Source organism: Henckelia pumila, chromosome 3, assembly GCF_033568475.1.
Source record: "Henckelia pumila isolate YLH828 chromosome 3, ASM3356847v2, whole genome shotgun sequence".
Lineage (NCBI taxonomy): Eukaryota > Viridiplantae > Streptophyta > Magnoliopsida > Lamiales > Gesneriaceae > Henckelia > Henckelia pumila.
In genome coordinates, this window is record NC_133122.1 from 51,948,946 (window position 1) to 51,959,723 (window position 10,778).

Below are 10,778 nucleotides of genomic sequence, written 5' to 3' on the forward strand. Positions count from 1 at the left end.
CATCGTCCTTGCTACCTCACCTTTCAACTTTTGCAATTCCTCTCTTATTTCTTCAAAAGGAATTAACTGCATCTCTATTTGATTACTTGTTAACTCCATGGGGATTGCCATTTCCCTTCTGGATACTTTGTAAATCAAATTATGTCTTCTTTGTCTAAGCCCTAGGTTGCCTAAGACTTTTTCTACTTGTCCTGCCGAAAATCCCTGGTACTTTTGTAACGTTGAATTTTCTCTCATAATCCTTTGGACCATATTATGAGATATCGTGGTTTGGCTAAAGAATCCAGCCAAACTTTCATGTGTTTCATGCCGAAACACTTCTTCTTTATTCTGATTCTGATTCTAATCCATCCTCAGAATCTTCTTGACTAAACAATATCTCTTCTTCGTATATGCTTTCATCTGAGGGGATATCCTCAAATTGATATACTTGGACTAGATCTTGAAAGAAGACCGCATCATCCATATCTGGTGTTGCTTCAAAGAGTTTAACTCTTTTTTTCTCGTTTTCTGGACAATTTGTAGATATATGTCCTCTTGCTCCACATGTCCAGCAGTTGCAATCCTTGAAACTTTCACTTGCTCTTGTATGAGTTCTTCTGAAAATTCTTCTTGATGGTGTTCTTCCCCTGCTTTGTGATGAGCTTGTTACTGGGGATGTTCTTGTAGGTCCACTTCTTCTTCCTGACCTATAAGATCTGGCCTTTTGTTTGGACCAAAATGTTCTTGGTTTCCAAGAACTTCTCATTCTTTTATTGTAGGGATTACTTCTCAATTTCTTCCTTTTAAATCTCTGTGATTTGTTTCCAATGATCGTTGGAAGATCATTATCTTTACAACATAAAGGTGTACGTTTATTTATACCTCTTATTTTCTTGTAGTTCTTCTGTAATGCTGCCAAATGGCACCATTCTGCCAATTTTCCTTTCAAAAAGGACGCGCGTCTTGCCAAAGTGTCAAGATGACCTGGAACGTATTCTTTAATCAGCATTTCTCTCCAGGGACTTGGCATTTTTGCGAAAATAGCTGAATAGCTACATTTTCCTCGACTCCTGAATTTCATCTGTATTTAGTGAATAACATAATGTATTCATCAACTGAACAGATATCATGTAACTCGAGGCTATACAGAGCTTGAGTATATCTTCTCTTTTTCTCTGTATCTTGATTGTTGAAATAGTCTACCCCTATGAATTGTGCTTTAAATAGGGTGACCATTCTTTCTCCAATTTCGCTGAGGGATTCTCCTGCTAAGATTGATTCCTTCGTATCTGGCATAGTCATCTCCCAAGCAATCTTGACAGATCCCATTAGACTCATTTCTAGAAGTTTAATGAATCTTTCTTTATTGAGATCTAATGTCCCTGCTGCAATTCTCATAGCTGACGTCCAATCATCTATAAGATCTTCTCTATTTTTGAAGTCCAAAACATCAAGATTTAACATAACCCCGTAAGGATGTATTGGATCTAAAACAGTTTTTCCGTAAGGAGTTTGATGGAGTGAGATTTTACTTCTTCTTGATCTGGTTCCTGTTGGATGTGAATTTTCTCCAACCTGAAACTCACTATGTGGTTCTTCTGTTTTAACCGCATATCTTGGGGGATTCCCTATGGGTTGTTCACCCTCAGGGGAGTTCATTTTTAGATCTACTACTTTGAGATTCGCAAAAGAATCCGCGAGATCTTGTAGATCTTCGAGATTTAATCTCTCTAAAGTAGTCATCAGATAGTGTTTTTCTTTGATACTGATTTTATAAGATTAATCATCCTTTCATCATCAGTTAAAGGTTTTTGAACCATTTTGGTTTTACCTTTCTGATGTAACAACGGTTCGGTACCAAACGAGAGTGGTAACCTTCCTCCTGTATTTTCTTTTCTAGAACCTGAAGTTTGTTCTAGATTTGTGATTTTAGTTTGAAGATCCTTTAGGGTTACAAGAATTTATTCTTGTTTCTTAAGGATTCCTTCAATCTGCCGAAGTATTTCATACAGCTGATTGCTGTAATATTATACTGTCTTTTGAATTTTTCTAAGATCTCCGGAGAGTTTAGAGGAATCTGGGGTAATTTCTAAAAATTGAGAGTTAGAAATCATCTTTCTGTCGTAAGTACTCTGTTGTGAACAGATTAACTTGTTTATAGGATTTCATATAAATAGAATCCTCTTGATTCAAACCTTCGTTTGAAGTCATTTTTTGTAAAAAATCTTCTCCTCAACAAAGAAAAGTATGAGTTAACGAATAATATTAAGTCTGAATATTTAACCTAAAGCTCTGATATTATTTTTTGCACATAATTTTTTGTTCCAAAATAAGCATTAAAACATGAGATATAAGCACAGAGATCTTTAGATATAAGTATAAAACCTTCAGATCTAAGCACAAAACAACCTATATTGAGTACAAAAATTAAATATTAAAATAATCAAGTTTTGTGATCCTTAGGAGTGCAACGAAAGAATCTTTAAGGGAGGGAGTTGGGAGAAAGAAAGGTTTGGGTTTGGGGATTTATTCATAATTAACTCATATTTGTTTGTTTTTTTAAAAAATATTTGATAGATATTATTATTTTTAAGTTAAATTATAAATTATATATATATATATATGTATATTCGAATAAGAGCTCTGGTCATTCAGATCACTCTACACGGCTTCCACAAAAATATAAGCTTCATCTACAAAAAGAAAGTTTGGAGAAGAGAAGAGAAGAGAAATCTCTGGGGAGTTGCCACAAAAATATCAGCTTCATCTCCATGTCTCCCCCTCCTCTGCCTTTTGCTGGTTCTAACAGAGTCGCCTCTTATCCCCACAATTGCACACTTCCTTTACATTCGTTTTTCTTGTCTAATCCAGCTAAATCTCTGGGAGTTATCATTTCTGGCCCTCGTAATGATGCTAGTGGCAGTGCAAAATTGGAAAGCAGAAGCTTTGAATGTGAAAGCCAAAAGTTTTATCCAAAATCTTCCGGACCCATCTCGGATTCTGGTTCAGCTATGAAAACGCACACTGCGCCGTGGATGAATGGCCCTCTCCTTGTAAAACCCGAAGAGATTTTGCGATTTACAAGGCGGAAAAGGAATAAAGATCATACCTTGGACGTAGTTGTAGATCATCCTGACATAGCTTTGACCGGAAAAGTGGGTGGTGGGAGAGGTAGGGTGGCAATGAAGAGAATCTATAAAGGGATTGAGAAGCTCCAAGAATCGCAAGAGTTGGAGGAAGTTCAAAAGGAACCAGAAAATGTTAAGTTTATATTTCCACCAAATGAACTCTGGGGGGATGGGGGTTATGAAAATTATGCTGAGGTAGGGATAACTTTCGAGGTGGATCAGGAACCATTAAAAAATGTTGAATTTGGCATTCCACTGGAAAATGTTGGCAAGGGCGAAAAATCGAATAATTTACCTTGGGAGAGAGAGGAAAGAATGGTAACTACTAGGAGAAAGAAGGAGAAAGTGGCGACAGCTGCTGAATCGAGCCTTGATGGAGAGTTGCTAAGAAGATTGAGAAGTGAGGCAGCGACGATGAAAACATGGGTGAAGGTGAAAAAAGCTGGGGTGACCGAGGATGTTGTTAATCAAGTTGTTCTTACTTGGAGAAGTGATGAACTTGCATTGCTTAAATTTGATCTTCCTTTGTGTCGAAACTTGGATAGAGCTCGAGAAATAGTCGAGGTCAGCCACGTATAAGTTCAAACTTCCTTTATTTTATCACCAAGAACTGTATATGCTATTGCTTGTAGAATTTCTTCCTGGTTTTTCTAGTAGTTGTTTGGTTTGCCTTTATTATATGCAAGTTTTGATAAAATATATGAGTTGGCTGCATTTTTTCCCCTGGGGTTTGGGAGTCATCCTGCATGTAACATTTAATCATACCAATTTAGTATTCAAACATTACCAGTTTTGTGATGGGTTTGCAATTCGAGCATTACTTTTGTATTGTCTTCTCATCTCTGTAATATTACCAGTATCACTGGAAGAGGATCCTTTCCGAGAGTGCCTTATTTTTCTATATCATTCTACTTTTCGAGTGCTCTTTGGGTTGCTTCTTTAATGTATATTTTTTGTAATGCTGAGCAGCTGAAGACTGGGGGTGTTGTAGTATGGAGTAAAAAAGATTTTCTTGCGGTTTATAGAGGTTGCAACTATGTCTCAAGATCAAGGCATTATCCGAAGATTTGCAAAAACTCCAGTTTTGATCAGGAACATTCTTCCTCCTCTACGAATTATGAAAAGAGCACAACCATTGATCAGTTAAATTTTGCAGATAGTAGTCTGACCGAAATGAGCCATGGAAAAGATGGTAAGTGGGAAATTCAATGTATCACACCACTTTATGAAAGAGAATCCGACAGGTTATTGGATGAGTTAGGACCTCGGTTTGTCGATTGGTGGATGCCAAAGCCTTTACCAGTGGATGCAGATTTGCTTCCGGAACATAGTCCTGGATTTAAGACGCCCTTTAGGCTTTGTCCTCCTCATACTAGATCACAGCTGACTGATTCTGAACTTACGTATTTGAGGAAGATTGCTCGCCCTTTACCGACTCATTTTGTTCTTGGTATGCATTTTTCCTCTGTACTGTCGCAGACTCTGAATTGCATAACTTTTCGATCAGATTACATCATTAATCTGCACCTCAACTCAGTTTTTTCAGTTGGAAGTTCCATTTCAGTCTTTAAACTTATGGTTTTCACGGTAGGACGGACATCAGGAAAAATTTGTGTTTGGAAATGATTATGCAAATAGTTATTGGAGTCTAGTAATAATTGTCCTGTTGTTCAGTGTAGCCGTCTATATGGTACAACGATGAAAACATGATGTTTGAACGTGTGTTTAAATGTAGCTGCCTATGTCTATATGGCACATCAATGAAAACATGATGTTTGAACGTGTGTTTAAATGTAGCTGCCTATGTCTATATGTCCTGTTTGAAGGTTTGAGTTTTATCATCATTATCACTTAAGCTTTTAGGATGACAATATACCCGGGGTCCTATAGTTTTGACTGAATTTATTTTTGACTGAATTTATGTTTTGAGTTTTTAGGAAGAAACAGGAATAATCATTATCACTTATAGCTTTTAGGATGACAGTATACCCGTGGTCCTATAGTTTTGACTGAGCTTATGTTTGAGTTTTTAGGAAGAAACAGAAAACTGCAAGGACTAGCTACAGCCATTCTTAAATTGTGGGAAAAATGTCATATAGCAAAGATTGCTCTAAAGTGGGGGATTCCGAACACCAACAACGAGCAAATGGCACATGAGCTCAAGGCAAGTGTTTCATGTTCATGATTTTTAACTTGTAATCTTTCAGAATCCATAATAACATTTGCATTTATGATCGTATCGATGCTGACACAGATCCTCACTGGAGGAGTTCTTTTATTGCGAAACAAGTTCTTCATAATTCTTTACAGAGGGAAGGATTTCCTTCCCTCAAAAGTTGCAAACCTTGTTGCTGAGCGAGAAACGGAACTCACAAGGTTCCACGTTCGTGAAGAAACTGCGAGGCTAAAAGCTAGTGAAACCTTCTCTATCACCCACGAACATGCACTCGATTCTGGCATCACTGGCACTTTATCAGAGTTCCATAATATTCAATCAGAAGGCTGGAGCTTTCCGAAAGGGAAGAGTGAAATTGAAGTTCAACTGGAAGCAGAACACGAGACACTGGAAAGGGAAATCAAATATCAGAAGTGGAGGCATTTTATTGTAAAGTTATATTGCTTCCTACAGTATTTGTCTAATAAAAGGCCTGCATTTATATATTAACTGCTATATGTCAGCTTAAGAAGAAGATAGAGAGATCGGCTTACACATTGGAGAAACTAAACCTTGCATGGAGACGCTCTGAGCAAGATCCAGACCAAGAAGTTATATCCCAAGAGGAGCGAGAATGCCTACGTGTAATGGGATTGAAATTGGATAGCAGTTTAGTGCTAGGTAAATAAATGAAAAATTAAATTTTAAAAAAATTCTTCCTTTGATGTGCTTTTTCTTTTTTCTTTTTTTCTGTGGTCAATTACATATTTATTTATTAATCAGTATGATATTTGTCAGACCAAGAGTTTGTTGCACCAAAAGATAAAGCTGATAAAACTACCAAAAATTATAGCCAATGGTAACAAAACAATCGAAATATTTAGAACCTTACAGTAGTACAGTATAATATGCACATTGTTATAACATGTAGGTAACCTCATAGGACATCAGGGGTAGAAGCTAATAATGTTCCTTCCAATAAATTTTACCAACTTGTGATTAATTTGAATCAACCGAGAGAGCTTGACTTTGATATAATTGTAAGATTGAGCTTTATTTGTTACACTAAAATGAAATCTATAAGTCATTTTACACTCATATGCTTTCCAGAACTGATGTATTAATTTTTTGGTTTCAGGAAGACGCGGGGTTTTTAATGGCATCATAGAAGGCATGCATCAACACTGGAAGCATAGAGAAATGGTGAAAGTGATTACGATGCAGAAAAAGTTTTCACAGGTCATTGCTACCGCAAAATTCCTCGAAACAGAGAGCGGAGGAGTCCTGATCTCCATAGTCAAACTTAAAATAGGGCATGCGATAATAATTTATCGTGGTAAAAACCATAAGCGTCCAAGGTCCGTACCTCAAAATTTGCTGAATAATCGTGACGCAATGTCAAGATCACTTGAAATGCAGAGGACCGGAGTAAGTGTGCTTGAGTTTCCTATTCAAGTCGAAATTACTTACTTCAAATGCCATGCCTTTGTCCAGACTCCAGATCTCTTATCTTCGGTTTTTTTCGCTGCAACAGTCGATGAAGTTCTTTGCCAAGCAAAAAGAGCAGAAGATTTGTGATCTAGAACTCAAACTGGTAAATACTATTTTATATTGAATAATACTTGTACTTTGCAGCTGTATAATAAATACTTGAAGTCCTTCTGATGAAGCTCGTTTCCATTATCATTGTTGAACCGGGGATTAAATTGAACCTTCGAATTTCGCAGGATGAAGTGCGGAAGAGAATGATTGATTGCACGAGGAACTAGACGGTTCACTGTGCATATCATGCAGAACATTACAAGGTTTTACTGTATATATGTATAAACATAATCGATGAACACACTTTAGGTTCAAACCAGCACTTCGCTATAAAACTTTATGTTTATTTTTAGAGACATACTTAGATCATTTAAAACTCCCACCAAACGCTATTTATTTCATCCATCAAAATATGGTCTCATGCGCAACAGCTTCTTCCTTTGTATCATGAATCCAAGATATTGAAATGGATGAACCCAATCTATGATCACTTCTCTGGTACTACCAAGCAGCTTCGCTTAAAGGTAAGACGACATGTGACGTTCAGATTCTTTTTCAAATTGCTCGTTAAAAGCCATCTGGGCTCTGGCCTTTTTGAACTGATCATACAAGATGCCCTTCAGGTATATACATCCATAAATTCTCTTTTTCATCAACAGTTATTTTTATCCCTGGTTACAAAATGCTCAAAACTCTTCCCTTCCGAGATGACTCTGGAACTTATTTAGGATAGTGGGACGTCTCGGCGTTGATGTATGAGCTTGAAGCCTTGGGCTATTCACTTCCAGTGAGGGATAGAGTATGCCGCTGATATTGGCGCCTTGATATCGTTCACAGCTGATGAATGACAATCCGGACAATGTAAATCAACCCAGCCAGATATATTGAGATATTTTCTGTAATTTACTAATTTCCATTTACATTTGGAGCTGATATAAACAGTTTTTATAGCTGAAGTGAGTCATAAGTTCTACTTGCTATGTCCGTATTTAATGCATTACTCGTTTATATAATAATTAATATTTTTTTGTATATTCATAATAGTTAATAATATTCCTTCATGCACATATATAGCACAAGATGTGAACTTTTTACAAGACAATTCACGCTATGATTTTATTTTATTTTATTGAAAAAATTTTACGCTGAGAATTCGATATTAAACTCTTTGTTTGCCATTTTGTTATAAAAAAATTTATTGATTCTGTTTTATACACTCTAACTTGGAAAAGAGTATTGCAATTTATCTCGTCGTATGATTTTTTTTTTTAAAAAAATATAATGTTTAGTGCATCAAGGGGTCCATTTCCTCCGAACTAGTGCTCCCAATTCTCTTGGGGTCCACGGAGGATAAACTCCCGTGGCTGGGGATGCCACCAAATCGCCACCAGTACTTCTTTCTTTCTTTTAGACCACTTATTCCCAGAAATATATTTATTTTAGCAGTGCGTTTTTATATTTGGCAATTGCATAACACTTGAAATATCATTTGAGATTTTGATTTAATTTATAGAAATTGTAAAATTTCATTCAAGAAAAGATCAATGATGGGATCAATGATGGGAAGGGAAAATGGCAGGTATCACTTCTTATGGAGGAAGCATTCTTGAAAGCAAACCTACCATGAAAATTTTTCAAACGTGTTTTCTCGAGGTATCGATAATTTTGATCCAAATTTGTATTTCCATCTTTCGTTTTACAAGTGCAGCTTGATTCTCGTTTTACCAAATTATTAACTGTAAACTCATTGAGTGTGATTGTGCCTTAGAAGCTTCACACACAAACAAGAGAGCATCAGCTGGGAACAGACACCGGAGCCAATTAGCTTAAAGCAAAATCTAAGCAGAAGAAGAATCCTAGCTTGAAGCAAAAGACAAACAGAAGCAGAATCGGAGCTTTTTGCTGAGAGGAAAATGGCGAAAAATTCGAGTCCAAGAATGCAAGAACCGAATTCAAGAGCCAAAACACGAAAACGAGAGGGCAAGAAACCGAAGATGGCAAAAACAAGTGCAACAAGACAGGTAACCGGAGATTCTCAGCATACCAAAGTGGTGGCAGAATTCGAGTCTTTGAAACAAGAACTGAACAATCTTAAGCTGGATGCGGCTTCTGTTTTGCAAGAAAAAAGACTGGCCGAGAGGGAAACAGACTCCTCTCTTTTGAACATGGCGTTCCTTGCGAATTCCTTAGAAACTATTAGAAGAGAGATCGAGGAAACTAATGAAGAGCATGTGTTAGTTGAGCTGGCTAAAATGGAGGCCATCAAGGAATATGGAGAGATTGAAGCTCAAAGAAAGGAGAAAAATGAGAGATTCTTGAAAAGGAGGGAGGTGACTCGGAATAAAATAAAGAAAATGGCTCGAGAAGTTGAAAATGCCAAAAAATTAGAGAACAAGCTGGCTGTGACATTATCAGATATCAAGCTGTTAGAGAATGGATTGAAAAAAATCAAGGAAATGGTGAAAAGAACAGAAAGAAATGAAAGCTCCAAATCCCCGTCTTTGTTAGATTCTGTCACGAAAGAATTGGAGGCGGCAAAGAAGGAATTGGATTCAATTAGAGAGGGTGGTCTTCAGTTAAAGGCTTCCATGGACGACGCGCGGAATGAGCTTAAGCAAGCTATGGAAGAGACTTCACGACTAAAGAAGGAAGAACGAATAACAGAAATGTCCATTCAAAATCTCTACTTAAAGCTTCTTAGAGCTAAAGCTAAACTGGAAGCAAAATCTACTTCAGCAAACAAGGCCAAAACCATGGTGTCGAATCTATCACTTACCCTTGAACGATTGAAATCTGAATCTGAAGCAGCCGAGAACGATTTTTCCCATGTCAGCGAAGAAACGGCAACGATCAGGCAAGAAGTTTTGCAAACTGATACCGAGATAGACTTAGCAGAGGGAAAATTAGAAGAGGCGTCGCAAGAACTTGAAGCCGCTAAATCATCAGAGCTGATAGCTCTCGAGAATTTAGGAGCGCAAATTGAGATCACAAAGGGAAATAGAGCTTCGACTACTCAGAATAACTCAAAAATCACCATTTCCAAATTTGAATACGAGTACCTGATCAGGCATGCAGACACAGCCAAGGAGATTGCGGACAAGAAAGTCGCGGCAGCTCATGCTTGGATTGAAGCTCTGAAAGCAAGTGAGAAAGAAAATATAATAACAGCTGAGCTTGCACGAAAAGAAACAAGGGAGCTAAAAGTTGAGGAAGAACACGAGGTTCACGATCCTGTGATCGCCATTTCAACCAAAACCATGAACCAGATCTTTGAAATGACACCTGCGAAAAAAGCAAAGACTCGAAGAGCATCATATCCCATGGGTCGACGCACATTCAGACCGAAATCTTTGGCAATGAGGAGGAGAAAAGAGATCACGCCAACCACACCCCCAGTTCTAGCTGTAAAATAAATTCTGGTTTTATTGCCTTGGTAATAATAATCTTTTTCTTGCAGATTGGACTAACATCTGACTTTGATGTCTGGTAGCTAGCAAAAACTATGAAACACAACAGTTGTGGTCAACAAAACTCAATGGTTAGTATTTCACAGCTTTAATGGAAGAATTGAAGGATTTTAGGATTGAAGGATTTTAGGAATAATTAATGGAGTTAGTTTTTAATGAATAATTTGGAACTCGAAAAAATAAAAAATAAAAACTGTATTATATAAACATTACTACAACACATGGTACATGCATACATACGTTCGAGAAAACAGTAACAGACGATAAATTAACCATATATGTAAAGAAAAAGCAATATTGTACAAAACATAAATCAGATTTCCACACTTCGTGTACACAATCTTCCAACTAGAACCCATACCCCCTTTGGCAAGATGTCGAAGATTCAGCACGAGCCCTTGAGGAGAGTAGTCATTTAGCCCATCAACCAAGCTTGAAGTCTTGAACACCGTCAAGTAACAAAGTCACATGATCAAAGAAAACTCAATGTTGGGTTGTATGGTA

General features: G+C 37.2%; 2 protein-coding genes across 8 annotated transcripts; both read left to right on the top strand.

Annotated features, from left to right (window-relative positions):
* The first annotated feature begins 2,642 nt into the window (after positions 1-2,642).
* On the top strand, positions 2,643-7,816 carry LOC140887805 (chloroplastic group IIA intron splicing facilitator CRS1, chloroplastic). 7 transcript variants are annotated; one of them, XR_012152012.1, is made up of 10 exons: positions 2,643-3,674; positions 4,080-4,560; positions 5,144-5,274; positions 5,365-5,715; positions 5,790-5,946; positions 6,404-6,693; positions 6,800-6,859; positions 6,993-7,070; positions 7,239-7,331; positions 7,467-7,816. XR_012152012.1 is itself a non-coding variant. In XM_073295297.1 (9 exons), the coding sequence occupies exons 1-8, from the start codon at positions 2,754-2,756 to the stop codon at positions 7,032-7,034; spliced, it is 2,433 nt and encodes an 810-aa protein (XP_073151398.1). In that variant the 5' UTR covers positions 2,643-2,753; the 3' UTR covers positions 7,035-7,070; positions 7,239-7,816. The 7 variants fall into 7 exon arrangements, 3 of the variants coding, with proteins under 3 accessions (XP_073151398.1, XP_073151399.1, XP_073151397.1); XR_012152009.1 differs by having other exon boundaries at positions 6,993-7,430; positions 7,536-7,816; XR_012152010.1 differs by having other exon boundaries at positions 6,993-7,430; positions 7,541-7,816.
* On the top strand, positions 7,595-10,278 carry LOC140887807 (protein PLASTID MOVEMENT IMPAIRED 2-like). Its single transcript, XM_073295299.1, has 3 exons — positions 7,595-7,705; positions 8,387-8,460; positions 8,576-10,278. Exon 3 carries the CDS (start codon positions 8,721-8,723, stop codon positions 10,218-10,220), a length of 1,500 nt encoding a protein of 499 aa, XP_073151400.1. The 5' UTR covers positions 7,595-7,705; positions 8,387-8,460; positions 8,576-8,720; the 3' UTR covers positions 10,221-10,278.
* The last annotated feature ends 500 nt before the right edge of the window (positions 10,279-10,778 follow it).